Here is a 24,053-nt window from a genome sequence, read left to right as displayed (position 1 = left end):
TGTGCATTTATAATACAGCAAGTAAAGGTAATGAGGAGCTGGTAATAAAACACGAGAAATAAAATCTTTGTGCTTCTCTCATGTTCTTCAATACATCTCTAGGAAAAGCCCAGAAGAAATCCACATTAGAAAGCCACACAGAAAAGCTGTCAAGGACTCAGAGTAGGCAAAAAAAGAACCAGAAAACCTAGTCAAACAAATATTTGCACTATGGGAATGCGGTGAGTCTCTCTCTCTCTGGTTATCAAGATAAATTACATTGTAACTGCCATTTCTCTCATTCTCCAAGTCTTCAATGAAATTCAGCTGGTTAAAATCTAACCTTTCCAATCAAAGCTCAGACTGTGGTCTCCATGAGCCAGAAGTTGCTCTATGAAATAATTGCAATTGTTTTGGGGGGTTCTTTTTGGCTGTTTTTGTTGGGTTTTGGTTTGTTTTTTGTTTTTGTTTTTGTTTTTAATTCATGCACTTTCATTGCCACTCATGCAAAAAAGAAAACATTCAATTCTCCAAGGGAAAACATAAGGAATAGAATTCAACACTTACACTATTTTTATTCATTTATAAGTCATGCTTTTGGCAGCAATGCAAGGGATTGTCCATGTATTTCTTTTTGCACTAAATGGATACATTCTCCTTTATATTTTCTTCATATTTAAAATACAACTGTCCTCCTCACTACCATAAACTACCATTTACAAACAAAAAAACCTGCTTAGTTTCTTATTGGACTATATATCAAACTATTTGAATACTTATATTGTGGAGTAGGGAGACCATGGAATAATTACTCACTAACTGGAATGTTTAAAAAGAAAAGCAAAAGCAAAAACACCAGTTCATTTTCTGTCTTTTTAGTTAAAATTTTCTAATAGATTGTCCATACAGATCAACTGATATAAAGGACAAATTGTTAACTTCTTTTGAAGCAACATTATTTAATAGTAACTTAATATTTTTAAATTATAAATCATCTTTCTGTTTTCAGGAAATGCAGTATTACTGAAAAGATGTTTTAAAAAAAGGGTGGATCTAATAGATAAGATGCAAAGGATGCAGCAAACTCACTGGAGTTTAATTATGGCACTGACTTATCAGAAAACAAGTTATCCAAAATATTTTGAGTTACGAGAAAAATAGCATTTTTCAAAGACTGACAGGAAGTGAGAGGCTTTTTAGCACAACTGGAGAGTGTTCTTGGCAGACAAGCCTAATATTGAGCAGCATTCTAGAATCCCTGCACAAGCTTTGCAAAGATTAAATTGGCTCAGAAGAAAAAGATATTCAACATAAAAGAATTGTTTACATGTAGATTATTCAATTCTAAATATTATGTTTATGTCAATAAAAATGAAAGCATAAAATAACAAGTACCTGGAGTTAAAGGGAAGTGATTTTTAGGGCCTTATTCTCTCCTTTGTGGCACTTGACATACATGTTCACTTACGTGCAAGCTGTAAGTTAAACAAAGATTTTGTACTCAATATTTCTAAAAATCATTTGCATTAATTTTTGACAGACACTGGAGACAGCACAAAGTGAGAGGTGATTTCTTGATTCCCCTTTGCAAGTTCCACTTGTAGCTTTACATATGCACTTTTGTCTGCTTATGAGATGATTGGAATTTTGTTGCTTGAGATCTATTTCACTGCACAGTTTTGTATGAATGATGAATTCTTTCTGCTCTCAGCTTAAGATGTAAGCATCTACACTGCTTAGTCATAGTGCAGTCAAGAACCCAATATTTAAAGACTAATCATAAAAAACTAGTCAACAAAAATCTTAATTAAAGATGAAAAAGGCTTGAGAAAGACATTAAACTGATGTTTCCAGTGAATTATTTCTTTTTAAAAAATGCTTTTTTCAAGCATCTGGATTCTTAAATAAATCCCAAATTACTTACAAGTAATTTAATTTTACTTCTGTAAAATTAAAATCATTACTCTCCATACTTATTTAATAACTACTACAAGGAGTGACAGTAATTACAGAGAGCAGAATTAATGCTAAATCATTGAAAATAATTCATTTATACATACAGTAACTCATGAAAGGTCGTTCATACATAAAGTTGATTCTGTAAAGAAAAATCTCTAACTGACAAAGCGAGTTCAGAACTTTTGCAATTCAGTAGTTTTGCAGAATTCCTTGGACAGAACACATCGTTTAAACCATTAAAATCAGATTTAACTGTCATGACTCTCAATTCTCTTAGCAGCAGGTGAAAAGGTTGAGTAACTGCAAACACTTTGTAACCATTAACTGCTGGTAAGATCAAATAAGGCCAACCTTTCACACACTACTTTTTTTCATGCTAGCCACATCCAAAATTTAGGTTCATAACCTTTTATGCTAATTCTGCAGGATAAAAATTGTGGGGGAAATCTACAGTCCAGTGCTGAGCAAGTGAAATAAAGCTGCTATTTGTTAAATTTTAACACGCAGACCCTTGACCTGCAATGACCACAAAGCCAGAATTCCTTTGGTTCTGCAGCCCTGGAATGGGACAGCTGAGCTGCAGAGCTGACAGATGAATAGAATTCTGGAACCAAGAAATTCACCTACCTGGGTTCTCCAGCTGTGGTTAAACACTTCAGAGACAGTTGTTACAAGTCTTAAGATGTCACCTCTTTTACTAACTTTTTATCATCCTCAAACCTCAGTAAATGGAACTGCCTTCCTGAGCCAATTGGGTTCAGCTGAATTACCTTCTAAAGGAGTTAAAGATTTCTCAGTTCATTATGCCAGAATATCTGCAGTGTAGTCACACTGAGACCTGTGAGGGGACAGAGTGTATCCAGCAGCTCAGTGGAGCTCGTATGCACATGCTTCACATGGAGAGAGGTTATGGAAATAATCTGGAATAAAATTATCACAGATTCCACTGTTTAATTATAGCAAACAATGGTCACATTGGAGTTAAGACCAAAAGGGTTAAAACTTGGTTAAATATGTAGATTTTTCACAGAAATAACAAAAAGCACATGCTCAAAAGGCAAGTCAATTTCCTGCCAACATCAAATCTCAATTCCAAGCCTTTGGGCCATTCCAGTATTTTAAAGAATAAAGGTGCCAAACCTTTGTTTTTCAATAAGGACAGTACAGAACACACATCCCTAGCTTACTTTAAAAAAATGTTGACGTTTACCATGTTGATTTTCCAAGATTTTTCTTTGGATTTTGTGCATTTGTTTGTTTTAAGGATTGCTATTGTATTCATAGTTACCCAAAGTACATCCCAGACATGTTTATGTTGGGTAAAGCAGCATAACTTCTAGGAGTACTTATTTAGAATTTGTAGACCTTTGGATTGAGTGCAAAAACATTAATTCTGCTGAATCTTAAGTTTAAAATTTCTTTCAATTATATTCTTCATGTGTAAAAAATATATTTAACGTAACAAGATATAAGTAGATATAATGTACACTGATACAAAATTAGAACACTTAAAATTGCCTCTTAATAATTCTTCCTTCTCAGTGCTCTTTCAATTTCAAAAGAGTTTTTAACAGAATGAGTTTTAACTAATAAGTTCATATGTCTAATAGTCTGGGAAAATCTAAGTAAAGCAATTTAACTTGAAAATGCTCAACATGACAGAGAAAGTGGGGATCAGAGAGCTAATACAATGCAATTCCTTAGGCACTAACATTAGGTTCCCTTGTCTCTAGTCAAACATTCCTATTTCCTCCCCCCAGACCAGCATCTCCTGACATGATGCTGGTCAGAAAGACCCTGCACATCTTTTTAAGTAAGCTCAAGGAGTGAAGCAAGCAAGGTATCCTTACAAAAAAGGGAATTATTTTCTGCCAGTTCACATCCCTGAACTGGCATAACAGCGAGGTAGGAATATGAAGGCAGGATCAAGATGACCGTTCCTGTTGGGATGTTTACTGTGTGCAAATCAAAAATAACAGATAATGCTATTTGAAACAACAGCAGGGAAAAAAAAAAAGATGTGGCTTTTGAAGCCACAACTTCTGAAGCTGAAATTATGCTTCCAAGCTTTTAGCCTTCTATGTGTCTATTAGTTTTTCTCATGTTTCTGATTCACAATCAGCCTGAGATTCTTTTGCCTAGAGAAGTATTGGTTATATCTTAAGATTTATATAAACCAGCTGCTGGCTTTAAAAATCACCTTTCTACTTAGAAGTTATGTGGTGTGATAATGCTCACTTTTCATATTTTATTCCATTCTAACACCTCTTACATAGTCTGCTCATAAGAAGCAGTAAGGTGAATAATTATTATATGAAATAGAGAATGCCACCAGTACAGTTTGTAGGTAAAATACTCAGAACTGTTAAGAAACTACCTTTGAAAAAGCATCTGTGCTAACGTGGGAATCCATCTGTGTGCAAAGCAGGAATCGTGGTTGTGGTTATGAAACTGCTGTATCATTAAATATCTCAGAGGATGTGAAATCAGCCATATGCTGTCAGGGCTGAGTCATCCATGTCTCAGACATGGGGCTGTGGAAAATGTCCCATGCTAGCAGCTCCTAGCTAAGAGGGAACATAAAAGGACAATGGGGTGTCTGAGCCAGATGGCCAGAAATTCACCCAAACTCTTCCTGCAAGCCAGGGTCTTAAGCTACAGATTTTGATTTTCCCCAAATTTGAAAGGAAGATCTACAGCCACAACCCTTAAAAGCTAAAGCATTTGAGAAATGCTGTGAATCACAGAAAGAAAGAAAACTTGTGCATGGAGAAGGAACAGTGAGGTGTGTTTTGCTAACTGAGGGCCAGCCAAATGAGAAGGAAACTGGCTTTGGAACTGTGACACAGACATGCATGCAACATAATTTAGTGAAGTTATGTACAGAAGTGGATGGTACAGAGTGCACAGACTATGCCCAAAACAACATTAGAACCGAGGAAGGGAAGCATACACAGTATATCCAGTGTTTTCTCAGCTGTATGATAGATGCCAGCTAATACAAAGAATCATTGATTTTATGAAAATTTTACACCTGTGTTTGTCTCTCTCAACTATCACATCTTTCTAAGAGGTGAACTATAAACTCTGAGTGCATTAAAGAGGGGCAAAAGGAAAAGCTGTTCTTCATCTTTCAGAGATTGTAGCAACACAGCTGTAAGTGCTCATCCTTGGGGCTGGGGCACAAGTGTAAGCTGCCAGTCTCACATTTACCATGGAATACAAGACAAATAATCTGACTGGAAACTGAACCAGAGAGAAATCTGCTTTCCACTTACATCAAACAAAGCTTAAAGGTATATGGGCTTCAAGAGAAAGGATGGAAACAAAGCAATCCTGTCCATTTGCAGCTGATTGGACATTAAGAAGCCTGTGACAAGCCTGTTTTTTCTCACTACTGCATCAGTTGAAATTTGCAGGTCAGTTGTCAAATTTTCACTTTCAATAAAAGTTAACATAATTATGATTATTTTAGGAAACCTTCCATGCATTCATACCTACAAATGGCTCTTCAATACAGAGATGCTCTTCATTAAATAATTTTTACAAAATTTGTGCTGTTACTTGTCTATTCTTCCTACAGCTTTAGCCAAATGCCAGGGGAAGATTTCCTGAGACACCTACTTGTTCCCGATGAAATCTATATTCTTCCCTATATTGTAAAATTACACCCAAGCTACTGAACTGGAATTTCAAGCCATTTGCAAATATACCAAAAATAGGGTCAGGACAACATTCAGAGTAGTTTTGTTGACATTATAGGTAACTAATTCTGTCCCTGGCTTCTTTACTCATAATTTATTTTTAGGACACCAGTTTGCCTTTTTAGTGTTTTCAATGCCTCTTCATTATTATGTATTTCTTATTTGTTTATAGGAAAAAAGTATGAAGATGCATTGTGATTGTCTTCTTTTTTTCTGGGTGGAGAACCACAGGCAAGAACTTTGGAAATCACACATTAGCACAACATTCAAGTCAAACCATGTCCAAACAACTCTGGCCGCCTGCACTTCAAAGCACTGGCAAAGCCCCACAGTGTTCTTCCAAGGTTTGCTTGATTGCCATAGTGGTGAATCATGACCATAAAAGAAGCTGTGCGAATGCTGGTCGGGTTTTTTCTCTCCATAGAGGAAACAATAAAACATTAATAAAGAAGTGAGGTCAAGGGAGAACTATAGAACTGTTCTTCAGTGAGATCTAAGTGGCCATTTTTTTTCCACCTGGGACACCCAGTCAAAACATTTGTTATTGAAGATCTCACTGTGACTCACAAGTTAAAATTCCAAATACAGATTTAACTCAGTCCTAACAAACTGTTTGTTAACTCAGTCTGACAAACTGTAACAAAAATCCCTGAAATATTTTATATCAATAAATCTGACAGAGTTTGGTGTAAGCCACTTCTGAGCATTCTAGCTTGTTTTGGGTTTATTACTCAGAAAAAAAACTGAAGTATGGTAAAATTTATGTCACTTAGCTCATAGAAGATTTAATGTTTTGCAAAATTAGACATCAAAGCTCATGAAGGAAGCATTAACATACATTATGAATTTGCATTGCCACAAATTCTGATACAGAGATTATGAAATGTTTGTATTTTCTTTTGAAAAGCATTTAATAATTAATAATAATATTAAAGTTTAATAGAAGATGTGCATGTCCTCAAAAAAAAATTGCTCATCTGTCCAAACTTTCAAAAGCAAACCGATCTTTCAACTGTATGGCAAATCCTGAAAAATCTTGCTTAGTACAATACTTCTCCAGAAATATTTTGTCTATGGCATTTCAATTTTTTTCTTGCAGATATAAGCCTGATTTATTATTTCAGCTATATAAAGGAACACATTTATTTCAGTGCAGGATAGGATATGCTCTATAAAATCTTTATATTAAAGAAATCTTTTTTGAAAGAAAAAAGGATTATGTAATTGAATGTAAAACCCATTCAATTACAAATAAATTATTATATAATTCAAATAGCTAAGACCTGTAACTAGTACTCTAAATAGCACAGAACACATTCTAATTTATCTTCTCTTTATGAGTATCTACTAGAGGAAACATTTGAATTGGAGGCTTGAATCTCAAAGGAGAAGAACATGGAAAAGCAAAGCTGAGTGAAATAAGAAGTTCAGATATCTTTTGGAACTTCATGCCCATGTAGAAAATAGCCCTTCACTTCAGGATGTCAAAGTCAACATCTGAGATTATTTACTGAATTACCACTTTTGCATACCGAAAGCACACAGCAACAGTACAACAGCAGTTGCTGTGTACTGACTTCCAAAAAAATCAATCTTTAAGGACAATCATTCAAGTATAAATATAGTAGGAAATGTAAGACTTCTGTACAGCATTAAATATTACCCATTCAACTGTCAGTCCTACTCAAAAACCTGGTTTTATTTAATAATTTTTAAAGTAAGCATTAAGCTAATAAACAGCTTTCAGTAGGTAAATTTTACAGCTTTGGCTCTTGTCTAAATTAAGAATATTGAAATTTAAATAACATAAAAATGTAAAAGTAAAGCTGTAACATTTCAAATAAAAGACTTCCTATTTCCAGTGAACATATATCTGTACGAAATGTGATTGCTGTTGACAGGGGCTGATGAGAACGACTGGATTAAGCATTAATTTACAATTGTTTCAAACATACATAATACAGAACATTATGCCAAATTCAGATGAGAACAGTAAAGCTCCTTTACAAAATACAGCTATGTTTAACAATTTCCATTAAGATGTTTTTTTGGCACCAGAAAGATTCCTATGACCCAATTTCCACCTGCTTATTGGCTTTATATACCATCCAAAGTAAAGTGCCAAATGGGAAATGGCTAAGTAAAAAGTAACAAAACATGAAGTTTTTAACAGTTTGCCATGTGTATGACATTATTTCTCCACTTAACTTACGAAAAACAATTATAGGTTAGGAAAGTGATGGAGACTGTGAACATTACAGTTCTTTAGGGAAATGTGAGTTAGGAGACCAAGTGATTCATGTTTTGAAAATTTATAGCAGCAAACAAATAATCACAAACATTTATTAGAGTTACTATATAAACCCCCATATTTCTATATCCTGTGTGCGGGTTTCACATAATTACGAATACAAGAGTCAACAATGCAACAACCAGGTAATGCAGACACAAATGTTAGATTCCAAGTCCTAGAACTTTTTTAAACAGATGGCTTCCTAATGGTTTTGTTTATTGAAATAAAATTCCACTTGAGCTTTTCAGGGGAAAATTGTTTAACTGAACACTATTTAATAATTTCTAACTGTATATGTGCAAAATAGCTCAAGCTAATGTGCAGTAAGTTAGGAGATTTCATGCTGCAAATGTGACAACATTGGTAAGTGCAATAATGGCAAATTTGTAACATTTCAAATAGAAAATTTCCCCAGAAGGTAAAACATTGTAAAATTCTGTGGGGAAACACACTGGCAACTGCCCCTTATGTGCAGTCTTTCAAGAAGCTTTATCTCCGTCTCTTTCAGCCTCCCAAGAAATGTCAATAATCAAATCCATTCCAGCCACTTCAATTGCACCTGTTTGCACAAGGCTTGAACTCTAGCTTGTCTGAAGTTGATGTGGTTACCAAAATCTCATTAAATACTGCTATTTATTGACTCAAGTCATTTGAAACATCTTTTGGTTTGCATAGGCCTGTGCAAAAGTAAAATTCTCAGCCCTGAATACATTTGGTTTGAGTGTCTTTTTTATAAAATTAGTCTTTTAATTAAAATGCATTTAATAACACACAGTATGTACTTACGCCATACAAAGTCCCTAAAGATTCTGAATTCTGCACTACAGAATTTTTTAATTGAGGTCAAAGAAATTACAGTGTGCTTTTGGGAAAGAAGCAATAGTTTTCAGGAAGGTCAAACCAATGAATCTTTGGAAACCCTGCCCTTAATGTCCTAGTTAGGTCATCCTGAAATAAAAAGTAGCTTTTTACATCACTTGGCTCTTCTGCAAATCAAGAAATATTATGATGATATTGTAAAATGATATTTTATTATTTCCCACTTATTTTTTATGTATTTTCATGGAATTATAGAATATCCTGTGTTGGAAGGGACCCACAAGGACCATGTCCCGGCCCTGCACAGGACACCCCAACAATCCCACCATGCTCCTAAGAGCATTGTGCAAACACTTCTTGAACTCCTAAGCACCATACTGTAAAGGAAAATTTGCTATCTACTTTGAAATTACTTTAAATAGGTGGTTTAAATACACTTTTCCTGCCTGCTATCTTCCACCAAAGGGAAAGCTTGCTATTTAAAATCACTCAGACATTTTAACCACAGTCACATTTTGATGTGTACCTTTATTCTAAGGGACTTATCATATAAAAAGTAGTGAATTACCAATCACAAAGTCCAACTCTTGCATATAATCAATCACTCATAAAATCCAAATAATTCAATGTTAGCATGATTTGAAGATTAGTCTGATTGCTTTTAATGTAATGATAATTGCTCATCTAAAATGTAGCTATTCCTTTAGAGGAGATAATTCCTACAATACAGTTTGTAGAATCTTCATATTCCCTCATCTTGGTAAAAGTCCTGATCCCATTTATGTGATCTACACTAAAACTAATTAAAGGTTACTTAAAAAAAAAATTAAAAGGTATTTGTAGTTTTACTTTATATTAACAAATCTACTCTTTGTATATTTAAGGAGAAAGAACCTCAAACTGAAGTAAGCCTGCTATGTGGTGTTTTAATATTGCAATTCCACTAGTCTTGATCACACTTGTTTTTCCTACTCCCCCTTTCTTTACCTCCAAGGCTCAATAAGGTGGTCAAGTCACTCCTCATGCACACTCATTTTCCAATGCCTTGTGTCCCATTGTCACATGAGGGTCCAACAGCCCCTGGGACGAGAAAGATTTCTCTAGAAGCTCTTGTGGTACTAAAGCTACATGCATGTCTGCACACTACTACCTCAGGGCAAGGAAAATAATGTGAAAACTAACAATCATTCACCTTTTAAATTGAGAGCACTGTGTCCACAAGGACTCCACAAGCTTTTAATCAGAAGTGTTAATTATACTATTTCTGTTTATAAAGGTGATTTTCTGTTGCAGCAATCTAAGAATGCACCTTGGGAAAAAGTAATTTGAAGGTCAGGAAGCTATAAATGCTAAAGTTAATTTGCACAAAAGTCCCTCTCTTACTGCACACATTCAACATTGATATCACAGCAAAATACGTTCAAACTTTGCACTGTAAATTAAAAAAAAATGTGTAAGTGACTTATGTATGGTTCAACTTGGCTAAATTATTTTGGACCAAATCAAGTTCAAGTGTGAGGTGCTTCTATTACAGAGCTGGATACTGCACTTTGCAGGCACTGCATATATTACCTTAAGAGTTATATCCTAAGCAAATTAAAAATATTTTTTATAGTTTGCTACCTTTCTTTGTGAGTCCCAGAGACTTTTTCTCTATACTCAAAGAACTCTGTCTGCATAAATAATGTATTTTATGAGTGTCTACTCTGCATGGTTTTTCAATCCCAGACACTTTCAAACCACCTTCATAAGCCCTCTTCTGGAAGATATCTGGCTCACCAGCTATGTGCATAGTTGGCAGAATGTACACGACCTTTAAAAAAAACATTTAGTTTTTGCTCAGACGCCCTAATAAGTCCAAACACAGCACAAGAGAAAACACTGTAATGGAATAAAATTAAAGAAAGACTTTATTGAAACTTAAAAGAAAATACTGAATGTGAAATTAATGTTAAAATTTTCATTCAAGAAATAAAACTATAAGGACACAAAGATTGCATAAGTGGAAGCTGAAAAGAAAAAAACTGAAGCATGTTTTCTTCTTTGCTATGCTCTGCCTTCCACAAAAACTCAAAAGCAATAATTATAATTAGATTATTGAAACAAACAAACAAAAATCCAAATTCAATTTACTCCCATTTGTAATGCAATCAGAGCATTACAAATAAGTGGCCTGAACCTTAAGAGTCCTGGACTATCTGTTAGGGAAGAGGGAATGCACTGCATATGAGCTGAAATTAGTATATCTCACAACACTGACCACAGGCAACAGGATAAACCCTTCTCTTTGTGCTTACATGATGTTTAAACTACACCAGGAAAATATTTGAAGAGAACTGTAGCAGATACTAAATGCCACTGGAAAGTATTTTTGTGTACTTATTCAAGGAAATTAAAAAAAAACCTCTGTGCCTTTTCCTACAAATATCAAGATGAAAAGGCTGTGTTGTCCCACGGACCTCCATTTCTACACAAATACACAAATATTGTCCAAGAAAACCTACATTATGATTTCAAAGAACAGCTATTCTAATTGTTCTTTTACTTAATTTCCCTCGCCTCCTCCCAGTACTGCATTATTCCTGTGTAGCATTCAAGTTGCATAAAAAAACAGTTTCTGTGTAGCAGAGTAACCGCCCAGGTTAGGTTTACAGTGAATATTTATCTGTGGGACCTTGGGCATGCTATCAGTGCCTACTGTTGTGAAGATATCTCAAAAATTAAGGGTTTGTCTTTTTTGCCTAAGGCAACTGCCCAGAACAAACTTCTCTAAGAAATCTCTTACACAGTAATTAACTTCCAAATTCACAAAGCCTTAGTACACATTGTTCAAACTAACATCCTCACTGAATGAACACACATTTCCAACTCCATGCTCAGAGCTGGGAGTTTACAATACCAGGAAAAGCTGCATTGCAGGTCTTTTCAGGACAAGAAGGTGGTGGGGGGCAGGGAGTGAGATCACTGCATAAGCTAAGACTCTATAAAACAACACTGTCCCTATGCATCGAATTGGAATACAGAATAACAGAGTTTAGTTAAATAACACAGTTTAGTTAGAACACTGCGGAGACAGAGGGAAGGGGAAAGGACCAAGACAAAAAACATGGTATTTCACATATTTTCTGCAGACAGATCCTGGAAAGATTTCAGAAAGAACAAACGAGGCAGAATATCTTTAAGTGTGTATGGTCATATTGGTCAAATGAAACTGAAGAAAACTGTCATATCCGATTTTGTCAAATACTTTATAATAGATGCAAAACAAGTTAATTCACCATGCACTGCTTTCATGGAAAAAATTCACATAATCCCGAGTAAATAAGTACTAAAGTAATTTAAGCAATGATTCTTTTAATATGCAATAATGTCTCACATGAAAATAAAACATACTTATGGAGCTTAACTGAATTCAATCTCAGAGAAAGATCAAATATGTAACTATCACTTCCATTTTACAGATGGAGAAACTAGAGACACAGAAGGGTTAAAGTGTGTTGCCCAATGGCACCCTAAAAACTGGTGGCTAAGGTGATGGTGACAAAAATCAGATTATCCAGCACCATCCTTCCAGGGAAAAAAAATTATCTGTCTCATAAATAACAGAGCAGCTCAGAAGTGTTTCTCCACTTTGCCAACATTGTGGATAAATGTTGGCAGTGTAAATGTGTGGAATTTGGCATAGAGCCTCTTTCCTTACAATGTGTCATTCATCCTCATTTTTTGCAATTCAGTGGCTGTTCCTTTTAGGTGGCTATTAAAGAGAAGAATAACAGAACAAAACCAGACAATAGAACACACTTATATTACACTAATGAAACATACGTTAAGTAGAACATCCTCTAGTAAATTTGTAGCATTAAAACAACTCTACAATAACCATCAGATTAAGTGTTGGAGCTGTTCTAGCCCTGGGATATATTGAAATTTTTTTTTTCTGTTTTAATTTTGTTGGAAAAATGTGAAATTCATTGTGATATGATTTTATAGTAAACTGAAAGAAGTGCCAGTAAAATTAACAGAGCAATTACCCTATGTAGAGCTAGCAAAGACAGGAAATACTGTACTGTTTCCCCTTAAAATGCTGTAAATCTTCACATGTTCCCTGAAGAACCATCCTCGACTAAAAACTTTAGCTAAATACAATATTAAATTCACATTTACAAAACACTTTAAATCTCTGCAGGCTGACTCAATGTTGAGTATCCCAGCCATAGCTACTTACATAGAGTTCCAAAAATGAAGGATTTCTGTCTTTTGAGCATAAAATTATGTCACAAGAATAAGAAGCACTGTGAAACCAAGTAAGAGCTCCCTTAAATTGTATCTTATTCTACACTAAATTTGAAAATACATTTGTGAAGTGTTCTGGTTAAGTTGTATGCTGCTGTAAAATCCTCAACAGAGCAGTGGAAATACAAATAAACAAATACAAAAAAAAAAAGAGAAGAAAAATTCATATTTGTTATAAAATCTCAAGTAAGTACATATAAAAACAAAGATCAAAATGTTTGCAGATTCCCACCAAACATGAATTTCAGGGTTAAACTTGTGATAAACATCCCAGGGTGGAATAGACACAAATCACTCTATGAAGAACTGCTTTAGATTCAGACAAATGATTTCTAGAGTCTTTTTAGCTTCTAAGTTCAGGATTCTGTAGAATATAATATTCAGTAGCATGTATGGCATAAGAAAAGAGAATTAATGCAGCTGCTCAAACTCCAAGCCTTGCATTTGTAGCTCCCACTCAACTCAGTGCTAAAAGGAAAAAAAGGAGCATGAAAGGTGCGAGACAGTTGCAGCCACGTGAGAGTAAGCTGGATCACAGAAGCACATGAACTGGCATGTCTGAGTATGACTAAGTGCCAAGCAATTCTACAGTGATTTAAACAGGGCTCAAACTTCAGGAAATGAAGGGGGAGTGGGAGACTGTGCTTTTGAATGTGGCATAATACTATTTAATCACTAAGCCACTACTTTCTTCTAATGAAATGTAAGTAAAGCACTCATGATTTTCAACTCAACTGTGTCAATTCTCCATTTCTTCTTCTGTTTGGATATTCCAAATTTTATAAAGGCTGTTAAGTCCCTGCCTTGGTTTTATTATTAAGCAGATGCTGTGTAGCTATCATTATGGATGCTTTAACTTATTTATATTACCCATTTTTTCCATTCCAGTTTCCAGTACTAATTTCAGTTACTTAAAACAGCCTGAGCATGCTAAAATGGATCCACCCAACCAGTGGGATCACTGTCAGAGTTCAGATTTTCTCTCAGGATCATCCACATTGATTTCTATTCCACAGAAAAAAGTCTGAAACATGGCAGTACTCTCAGTTTGTTATCTACAATACCTCTGTGCTGCTTACACTAAAAGCTTTGAGAATTCAGTGTAATGGGATCTTTTTAGTTTGAATTAAACTAAATAGATAGTGGACAGATCTTAGTGGGGCTCTCCTAATCTATAGAGTAAACACTGATGTCTGATATGTTCAGAATACACACAGCAAGAGCAGCAATGGAAAATATATAAAAGTCACAAGTCCTGCAAACTTTTCTGATCTACCACAAGTACTTGTATTTACATCTCACTACAGCAAACATTCTTACTTTCTGTTTTTCTAGGTTAGACTACATTAAACAATCAACTCACTTCTCCTTAGAGGCAACTTAATAATCATCTGACCTTTTTGCCAGACTGAACTCTAAACCTATGTGAGATGCAAATATATTTGAGCATTAAGAAAAAAGGACAAACCCCCAAATTTCCTGAAAATGAGTTAGCTGGCACTTAAATTACTCAAAACACCAGACAAGTGTCAGCTTCCTGCTGTTTTATCCCAGAAGTTTCTAGTTGGACTGTTAGCAAATATAAATCCAGTCAGATTTATAGGCCAGAAAGATCACTTACTCCGTTCTGTTTCCCACAGTACTGAGATGCCAATGCTTGGCCTTATTCTTCCTGTGCATATCATATACATATCTGCACTCATCACATACTCCCATCTAGAGCTGGACAACACATTTTTGCATCTTATTTTTAGAATGTGCCGTGCAATACAAGCAAGACTTCCCAAGACCAGGATGGAATAGAAATTGAATATTCTCTTCAAAGACTGCTCAGACAAACATGTCTTCTTACAGTGATGTCTTTCTCAGAAAAATCTGCTCACAGTCTCAGTAATTATCTATAAACTGAAAAATCAAGCAGAAAGCTGAAAAACTTTAAGTATATACAGCATTTCCCAACTGTCTCAAAGAAACATACAGATAGTAAACCTACTAGGAATGCTTGATAAGACAATATTTCTCATCTTTACAAACTAAAATTAAATGATTAAATGAGGTGCTAGGGTTCTTCTTAAGGATGTAAAAAGAATCAAGTAAAGGATTTTGAATAATACAAACAATTATGTTCATTTTCCTGTGTCTGACTAAAAGTTTGTGTATTGTTTGCTAACATAAAACAAAGTCGGTTCTTGTAAAGGTTTGTGATATAAATTCCATAGTATTGGTATTTAATAAAAAAGCTGTGCAAACAAGTAGTAGAAACCTTAGAGCTTGTAACACTACTAATGCATGTTAAACAGTAATGTCAGTGACTATTAATTAACTGTCCCTAATAAGGACAAGACACATAAAGACACCTAAAATCTTCCCCAGTGCAAAACATCCATATCTTGTGGTCCAGCTGTGCTCAACACTTCCAGGCAGTGCTGATAGAGTTGCATGCTATTCAACAAGACAGGAAAACAATTTTACCTTTTTTCCCTCCAGTGTCACATTTGTCAAAGGGCATCCCTACATGAAATCTCACCTGCACGAGACTTTTCAGTTCCGTTTAAGAATCATTAAATGTGAAGACACAGGCAAGAGTTCAACAACTAATTAACTTCTCATGTTTACTGATAACCTCCATTCATTTTCTTTCAGAAATTCTAGGATTTTTTTGGTTTTGGGTTAGTTCTTCAGTCTCCAATCAAAACGCTTGCAATTTTCTGTAGCTTTTATTGTCTTTGACAATGCACAGTGCTCAGACTGTTAGATGAGCTGTTTGTCAGTGCCTCCAGCCCTCCTGCTTGCAGGAATCCCTTTGCACTGGTGGCAGCATGGCTGAATATAATCCTTGCAGTATGTTAAATAGTCATCATGCCAGATTATTCATTTTATCTTCCACTTCTCATAAATATTCTGCACGTGGAAATGTAGTGCTCTACCCATGAACATGCTGAGATTACACAGGTTGCCTGAGTCATACAACAGCCTGTGAGAGGTAAAGAGACTGCAATTTTAAACACAGTGATAATTTCAGTTCTTGCAGAGAGAAACAACATGAAACCTATTTGTCAAAATTACTAATGGAGCAATAAATACTGATTACAGTTCACAAATCTACCTTAAACTGTGTGACTACATTTGAAATTGTACTCCATGTTCAATCCACAGCAGAATTTTTATTATAATTTATTCCCAAATGCAAACATTCAACATTTTTCAATATTTTTTTACTGCATTTTTAAACGCTGTGATTATGTGTGTGCCTGCTTTTCAGAAATGTATTCAAGAAATAAGAAAGTGGTTTATTTAACATAAGCAAGCATTTAGTATAGAAAAATAGATGAGAATGTCATAGCCACCTTTAAATTTGTTATGCATTACCTTAAACTGTTGAAATATGCTTGGGATGGAAGGCAGGGAAGTACCTTTATTTAAGAAACTGGAATTCAGAACTTATCACAATTCTTGTCTCGCCTGAACTCCTGTAGAAGCAGAACACACAACTTTCTAAATTCCTTCTATGAACTGAGGAAACATCTACACCAGACTGAAAAGCATCTACTGACAGAAAATCTGTTTCACCAAAATACACGGGCCTGAGTGCCTGCTTTGGCAAGCCAGAATCAGAAAATCTTTTTAACATCCTGCGCTTTTTAACACCCTGGGACTCATGCACAAAAGCTTCTAGCTCTTGCTCATAATACACATACATATAATTAGGCATCATATACACAAAAAACCCCCAGCCAAGGTCCCTTCAAATATGAGTTTGTACATTCAACAAGTCTTTGAAAATTACCAGAATCCTCTGGGAATCCTCTCAGAACACTGAAGCCTTTTTTTGCCATGAAAACTAGTGCACTTTCCTCAGAAAATGCTACTTTTTACTGTTGCTTATTAGACCTATTTTATGGGTTGCAGTAGCAATTTCAGATGCATGTCTTTTACAGATTACTTCCAAGGCAAAAAAACAGCTCTACCTGCTAATATTTGAGTGCAACTAGTAAGAAAATATATTAAATTGAGCATCATTCTATTCTTTAGTCTTCTTTAAAATTAAACAGTTTTGTAAGAGTTTGTATAGCTACTTCTATATTTTTTTCAGGATAAAATACATTCATTTAGATTTTAGTATGAACTAGTACTCATATGGAATTGACTTATTGCTACTGTCATCATAAGGGTTTCAAAATAACTTTCTGAATGGTTGTAAGGAAAAGAGGTATTTGCTAAAATCATCAGTCTGTTTTCATATTTAGTTCATATTTAATCTAACTCTTCTAGCTCTTTCTTCAAAAAGCAAAATGAAGGCATAAAATCATGTTCTTGGACATGATTAAAACCAAAGGTGTGAGTCTCAAAAATTCTTCTGCTCATAACTGCAAATATCCATTAGAAATTATTATTAAAATGTTATAAACACTTTAGAACACCTTAGAGCTGCACCCTCTATGAGACAGAAGAATTTATTTCAATTAAGAAACCTGATTGAAGTACTAAAAATACAGTGATCTGTTCTATGAGAATGGAATATTAAATATTTCAAGCAACACCTCATTTACCTCCTACAACTTGCCAGCTCCCATTAACTTCTTCGCAGACTCATCATTTAGTACTACCACCTTTTAATCTGTTATAGTAACAATTACTGTAAAATCCCAGGGGAGCATGGCACAACCCAGCATAAAGGGTTATCAATCTATGGGTGAGGGAATCCAGTAATACTGAGGGGAAATTCGCTGGCAAATCATCTCTTTGCAACACTGCATTATCCATTGAAGACAACATGCTCAGCACAGGAGCAAAGAATTGAACTATTAATTCCACCTTCAGCAGTTTTACACCATTGTAGCAAGTTTCTGATGATAACTGGCAGCTTCTCAACAGCACATCACAAATCGGATAACTGAAATTAAATCGAGCATCTGAGAGAACTGGAAGGAAAGACTGAAGCACAGCCCTTTTCTAAACAGAATGGAGGGTCAATTTTAAATTGTTGTGGCAGTGTTAGCAAATGTATCAGTTATTTATTGCAAATGAGGCAAGCTACTTCCCCTAATGCAAAAATTTTAAATTGTAGACACATGCATATGCTTGGAGCAGACTTATTTTTGAAGTAAGAAGCACCCTACAATTAAGTCACCTAACATCTAATTAAAAAAAGAACAACAAATTAAAATACCCGCCCCTGAGTATATATATGAACTAAATATGTTCAGTCATCTTTAAACATTCTAAGTTTGAAATCCCATCTGAAAGAAATATTCGAAGTTATAATACATATTTAGAATCAAATAAAATAGCCATTCTAGCCATTCTTACCTCAGTAACAGTGCAAAGCTTTTTGAGGCTTATAAAAGCAATTGGTAACTTCAAAAGGTTTTTTTTTAAGCAATCAGCTTTAATACAATTGTATTTTCAGTCATTTGATGGGTTGAAAACAGGTCACAGATTAGGGTTCAAGTGGCACAGCACAGCCACAACCTCCAGACGTTCATGTTCAGCTGCACACCACTACCAGTCCCATTACACAGGGTCACTCTGGTAATAAACCACAACACTGTTTGCAAAACTTGCAGACTGCAGACTGCTCATGTACAAATAAAACTCTCAGCTCTTTTAAGAAATTAATATAAGTGCAGGGAAATCCAACTTTTCCCAGTTTGGCTGAATGTTTTCTGTACTGCATTTCTGAATAGATGTGTTCCATATGAGTTTTCCTTGAGCTGGGACCGACCTGTGATCTGCTATAGCACTCATGGAAGTACATGGCTGCCAATAATTACTCTGATGGAAAAAAATATTTTTTAAATGAGCTTTCTGCATACCTATTACAGCAAAAAGAACATCCTAAATATGAATACATTGACCCTATAAAACTCAGTCTAACCCACCATCTATTGCTCCTCATCCAATGAAGGCGTAGCAGTAGATCTGTAAAGCACACATGTAGTGCTAGTTTAAGTTTAAAGCTGTAACAGTACAAGACAAACAAGAAAATGTTTATTCATTTGCTAAATGTACTGCGGAGTAACTTGAGGAATCCTCTTCAATGTACACATCTGCTCACCTGGCAGTAGTCTGATCACATTGGAAGCCAAGAATTTTTGATTGTCAGGAGCCTTTATGCTCTGACACTGAATTGCAGAGGACATTTTTGTCTGCATTACATTTACTATGATTTAAAGACAGTGAACACATCCAGAGTACCAGACATTTTCTGGGCACCATGACAGAACTCAAAAGTTTAAAAAAGAAAGAATTACAACATTTATTTTTTCCCATCATCACCAGAAGTTTTAGCTTTCTATCTCTCTCTTAGTTTTACCACTGGTTCCATAATAAAATTTAGGTCTCCATCTAAATGATCTGAAGCTTTTAACTTTTTGCTTCAAATCATTAGCTCAAATCTGAGACTAAGAATGGGCCGTTGCACTCACAGCAATCTTAATTTCACATAAGATTCATTCAGTCTCTTACCTGTCCCCACTCAAATCCATGCTTTAGGGACACTCACACTCTTCCCTTAGTCTACATGACACAATTATCTCTATTTCTCGTTTACCAGCAACTTCCTACATCCTGTGCTGCAATCCTAGGCATTTTGACTTGCTAACACTTCTCACCTATAAATACTCGAGACTAATTTGAAAATTCTTATTTCAAATACAGTTTCAGTGTGCTTTCTGAAGAGAGCAGTGAAGTACTCCATCACCACAGATAAATTATCACTGTCAAGTCTAAGTTCCAGCCAAATAAGCCAATTCTTGTTCCTCTGCAGTGGCAGGGTTTCAGCTCACCTACCTCATGTTTCTCCACACCACTTCATCAGATACTCCCCATGTTCAGGCCTACACTTGCAAGTGTCCTTTTTTTTAAACACCAAATTCCCTCATTTTCTCAAGGCAATTCCCCAATCCCTTCAACGCCGACTTCCAGCACTCCTATACAATTGTTGCTCGTTGCTTCCTACACGGTTCTCAGCGCCCCCCCAGCTCCGTACCCTCAGAGCCAGCGGGGAGGACTGGCCGCTCCTGCCTCTGCCCCAAGCAGGAACGCGGGGAACCCAGCGCCGCAGCACAGCCGCTGAGGAAAATACTCCACGTCAGCGGTACCAGACAATGTCATGCTGGCTCCTTCAGACAGTCGGAAGGCACAAGCATAACCCCTCAGGGCTGCAGCCCCCAGCCCCACACGGCCGGCAGGGAGGGGAAGGGAAGGAAAGGGGAGAGGCGGCGGCCGCGCCGCTAGGGCCCGCCAGGGCCCGCCCGGCCCTGAGGGGAGCGGAGCCCCGAGGGCCAGAGGCGCCGCTACAACGCTCCCAGGCACACGGCGGAGGCTCGGCGCTGTCCGGGGCAGAGCCAGGAGCTGGACTCGACGATCCTCAGGATATTCTGTGATTCACTGACCTCTGGAGTCAGTAACAGCACAAACCCCCAGCGACCAGGAAGCTCCAGAGCCATCACAACTAGTGATGACAGCTTTGCTTTCCCAAAACAAATTCTATGCACATATTTTAAACATACATTATGAAATAAATGTGGATCTAATTTAAGCTACATTCTTTCCCTCCTAGAATTAATGATTTCATTTAAGGCGTAGGGAAGCTGACCAAACCCTGCACAACAGCCGGCTCTGGTGCAGGATGAGTGGCGTCAGTCCCTGCTTAGGCCACCACCGGCCCTGACCTCTGACACTCATCTACCCAAATTTAGTGTCAGAAATATCACAGCCCCATCCAGCACAGTTTAGGAACTTACCCAGGTGTCAACTGGTAAAATCAAACACACATAAAGACTAGGGCATGCAAGAACCCTGTTTTCTTAAGCGGTATTAATTACTGATAGAGATCAGTAACATCCAGCTTCTCAAAATGACAGCTGAGAGGAGGTGCACAGAAATAGTGGGTATAGCTGTCAACCTTTGTAGTGTAGAGATGTATGTAGCCTACTCTGAAGAAACAAGTTTTAAGGGATTGTAGTGTAATGTAATTAAGACTTATATTTTCCCTGCAGGCACGTAAGAACTGCTGTTCAAGAGTAAAGAAGATCCCAATGGCCTCAGGGTACAGGCTCCAGGTAGATTCTCTGCGACACTGTGGCCATCTGTGTCTCTTGAGCAGCTAATTCCTTGCCCCTTAACCTGTACTTCTGACAATCCCCTTAAATGCTTCTGTACCCTTTTGTCATCATGACTCAAGCTCTGTCCCAAATCAGGCTATGCCAGTTCTTTAGGCTATACAGTTAATAACTCACTCCAGCATTTGGAGAGAACACCATGTGATTTACCTGAATCACCTCAACGAGAGATGAAGGCTCCGTTCCACTGTTACTAGGTGTTGCACATATGCTGAGGACTAAATTTACAATTGGTTTGGATACTCAAGATGAAAGGGATTCAGGTATTTAGTTCCAAGGTTGTGAGTCTTAGGGAAGAAAAGTCTCTGGATTCTGGAGAGCAGAAGAGTTCAGTTACTAATTTTCCCTTGTATCGCTAATAGCAAATCTTCTTTCCCACATTTTAATGCGAGAATGTGATGATAGAGCTGATATTAAACAATTTAATTATAGCACTTCTGGGAGTATTCTAAGGTTAGAAATGCAACATTTAACATCTTGAAATTATTTTTTCCCTTTGCAATGCAAGTTCACAATAATTTAAAAACCCATGAATTTTGACATACCTTCAAAACATGCTATTCCATGTTTAATAGACAGTGGTTCCCACTCTAGTGTAAACAGAATATAATGAAGCCTTCCTAATATTCCACTCTTCCACAGAAATGGTTCGGAATTTGCTGATTTGTAGAATTCTTTTGTTTTCACCCCTCCAAAGGAAACACATAGAAATTTAAATCTTATGACAATAGGCTTGCTTTTCTTGGTTACATTTCACAAATATCTTGAAAATAGTCCATGGAACAAAAGGGTCTGCTACTCACAGGATGACAAAAAATTGTTATATTAGGAAGAAGGAAAACAAAAAAAAAAAATATTTCACTCAAACTATTTCAGATGCTAATAAATAAAAACAAACCAGTTCCTAAGAAAATGTCTTTAATTTTCATGTTATGGAAATACATATTTTGGTTTTATTTCCATGATACAAAAATTTAAATATCAAACATTTTCTGAAATCTACCAATGCAGATCCTTTTTTAAACAAATAAAGGGCTGGTGCAGTTAGCAGGTTTATCACAGGTACCAAAAAACATTTTTTACAGAATCAGGATTTAAAAGTAGGAACAACAGATGTGAAAACAAAGATAAACTACCTCCCACTAGGAAATTAATGTTTGAGAAACTTTTAAGTTACAGTTTCTTGAAAGGGTAAGGTATGTGTAAGGCTGGTATTTAGATGAATACCACCTGCACTGGGGGTGGGGGTAGAGAACAGAAATTCAAACAATGTTCCCAGATAAAGTAACAGGTAGAAAGAAATAAGTAAAACTGCAGTTCTACCTGTTTCCAGAATGATGACAGCATACTGAAGCTGCCTGAAAAAACAGTTACATATTAGGAGAGCTGTGGTGACTCCCCAAGCAAAGGAAACAGCCTAGCACAAAATCACAGGGTGCCAGTTCTTGTACAGTTCATAGCCAGCATGCCAAGGAGGTGACCAAAGGACATTGAGTCTTGCTTCTTAAACCTAACATCAGTTACAACAGCAAGGATTTCACAGGATCAACAAGTCATATACTAGGTGATGTACACACGAGTAAAAATGACAGTGATTGTTCAAGAAACAGTTTAAAATAATTAAACTGATTTTCAGGACACATACTGCTTTGTTAACACCACTTTATTTAAATAAAGTATGGCTTCCAAGAGATGTATTCTCTCAACGGCTTTCAATCAATTCCACTTTTTAAGGCAGTTGTTTCCTACCATGTTTCAGGGACCTCAAAAATTCCAGTGGAACTAGCTGTGAGGTTTCCTAGAAGACAGAATTACGGAATAAAAATTACATTAAGATTTTTTTCTGTTGTTGTTCTTTCAGAGGATATTAAGACATATGTTCCTATAGAGGGAGGTTCTAGATACATTACTGGCAAGTCAATATTTACAAAGAGGAACCAAGAGACTGTTTATTAATATGTACTTAAAAAAAAAAAAAGGAAAAAATAAAGGTTAATTTCAGGTTTCTTTACATAAATGGTAAATAATGTATTTTTAACCCTAATAACTAGGTAATTTCGGTTTTGCAATTACTGGGATGATAAAGTTAAATACTATTTTCCCAAGTGTACTTGTCATTATTTTTATTTAGGCTGTTAAGACAGGGAAGAATATTTCCATCCCAAATTAATTGGAGAATAAAGATGAATCATTAATACTGATAACACATATTCCCATAATGCCAAATACAGAGCCTGAATATTATACTCGGAATTACCGCAGACACTCCTGTCATTTTGCATATGCTTACAGGCCCCGACTGTCCTACTGAATAAAAAGAAGAAAACAATTTCCAAGCACAGCTTTTGAATCAGCTAAGAAAGATTTTACTCTACCAAGTCAGGAGAAAGGATGTCTGGTATACAATACTACTTTTTGGATAAAAGCTGCTAGTGCAGTTATTGAAACAAAGTTTTAATTATGAATATTTGAATATACTTCAATGCCAAGCAGTGCTCCAGATGACTAATATGGTATGGTCATCTGGACCAAATTAAAATATGATTTAATTTTTATTATAGTCCAATTTCTTCAAGAAGTTACTAATAAACAGTGAAATAGAATCAACAAAAAATAGATCAATCAAATTAAAATCTTTTGATGTTTAAATTCATGTGATCTAAGGATAGTTATTTACTTTTTTTGTACAAGCTGCAGTAACTCACAAAACAGCAAAAATTACAAGGTGAAACATCATCATCTGATTGTAACCTGCCTGCATTTAGTCAGATGTTCAGTTCAAAGTACTTTGGCTAAAAAATGTATAGGTATTAAAATCTGAAAACACCCACCCTCACACCAACCCTAGGTGAAAGGTCTTCAGCCAAATAAAGCCCAATA

At 36.0% G+C, this 24,053-nt stretch overlaps 1 protein-coding gene and 1 long non-coding RNA gene across 2 annotated transcripts in view; one reads left to right on the top strand and one right to left on the bottom strand.

Moving 5' to 3' along the window:
* The first annotated feature begins 19,807 nt into the window (after positions 1-19,807).
* On the top strand, positions 19,808-22,526 carry LOC137483582 (uncharacterized). Its single transcript, XR_011004545.1, has 2 exons — positions 19,808-20,925; positions 21,051-22,526. It is a non-coding gene; the product is annotated as an uncharacterized lncRNA (long non-coding RNA).
* Positions 22,075-24,053, bottom strand: part of PARN (poly(A)-specific ribonuclease) — a 46,217-nt gene continuing 44,238 nt past the window's right edge. The window contains exon 24 of the mRNA XM_068206761.1: positions 22,075-22,971. Coding sequence (XP_068062862.1) covers positions 22,919-22,971 — 53 coding nt within the window. The 3' untranslated portion in view covers positions 22,075-22,918. The remainder of the gene's footprint in view (positions 22,972-24,053) is intronic.

This window comes from Anomalospiza imberbis, chromosome 16, assembly GCF_031753505.1.
Source record: "Anomalospiza imberbis isolate Cuckoo-Finch-1a 21T00152 chromosome 16, ASM3175350v1, whole genome shotgun sequence".
Classification (NCBI taxonomy): Eukaryota; Metazoa; Chordata; class Aves; order Passeriformes; family Viduidae; genus Anomalospiza; species Anomalospiza imberbis.
Note: the sequence above shows the minus strand (reverse complement) of the source record. Positions and strands in the feature narration are given on the sequence as shown.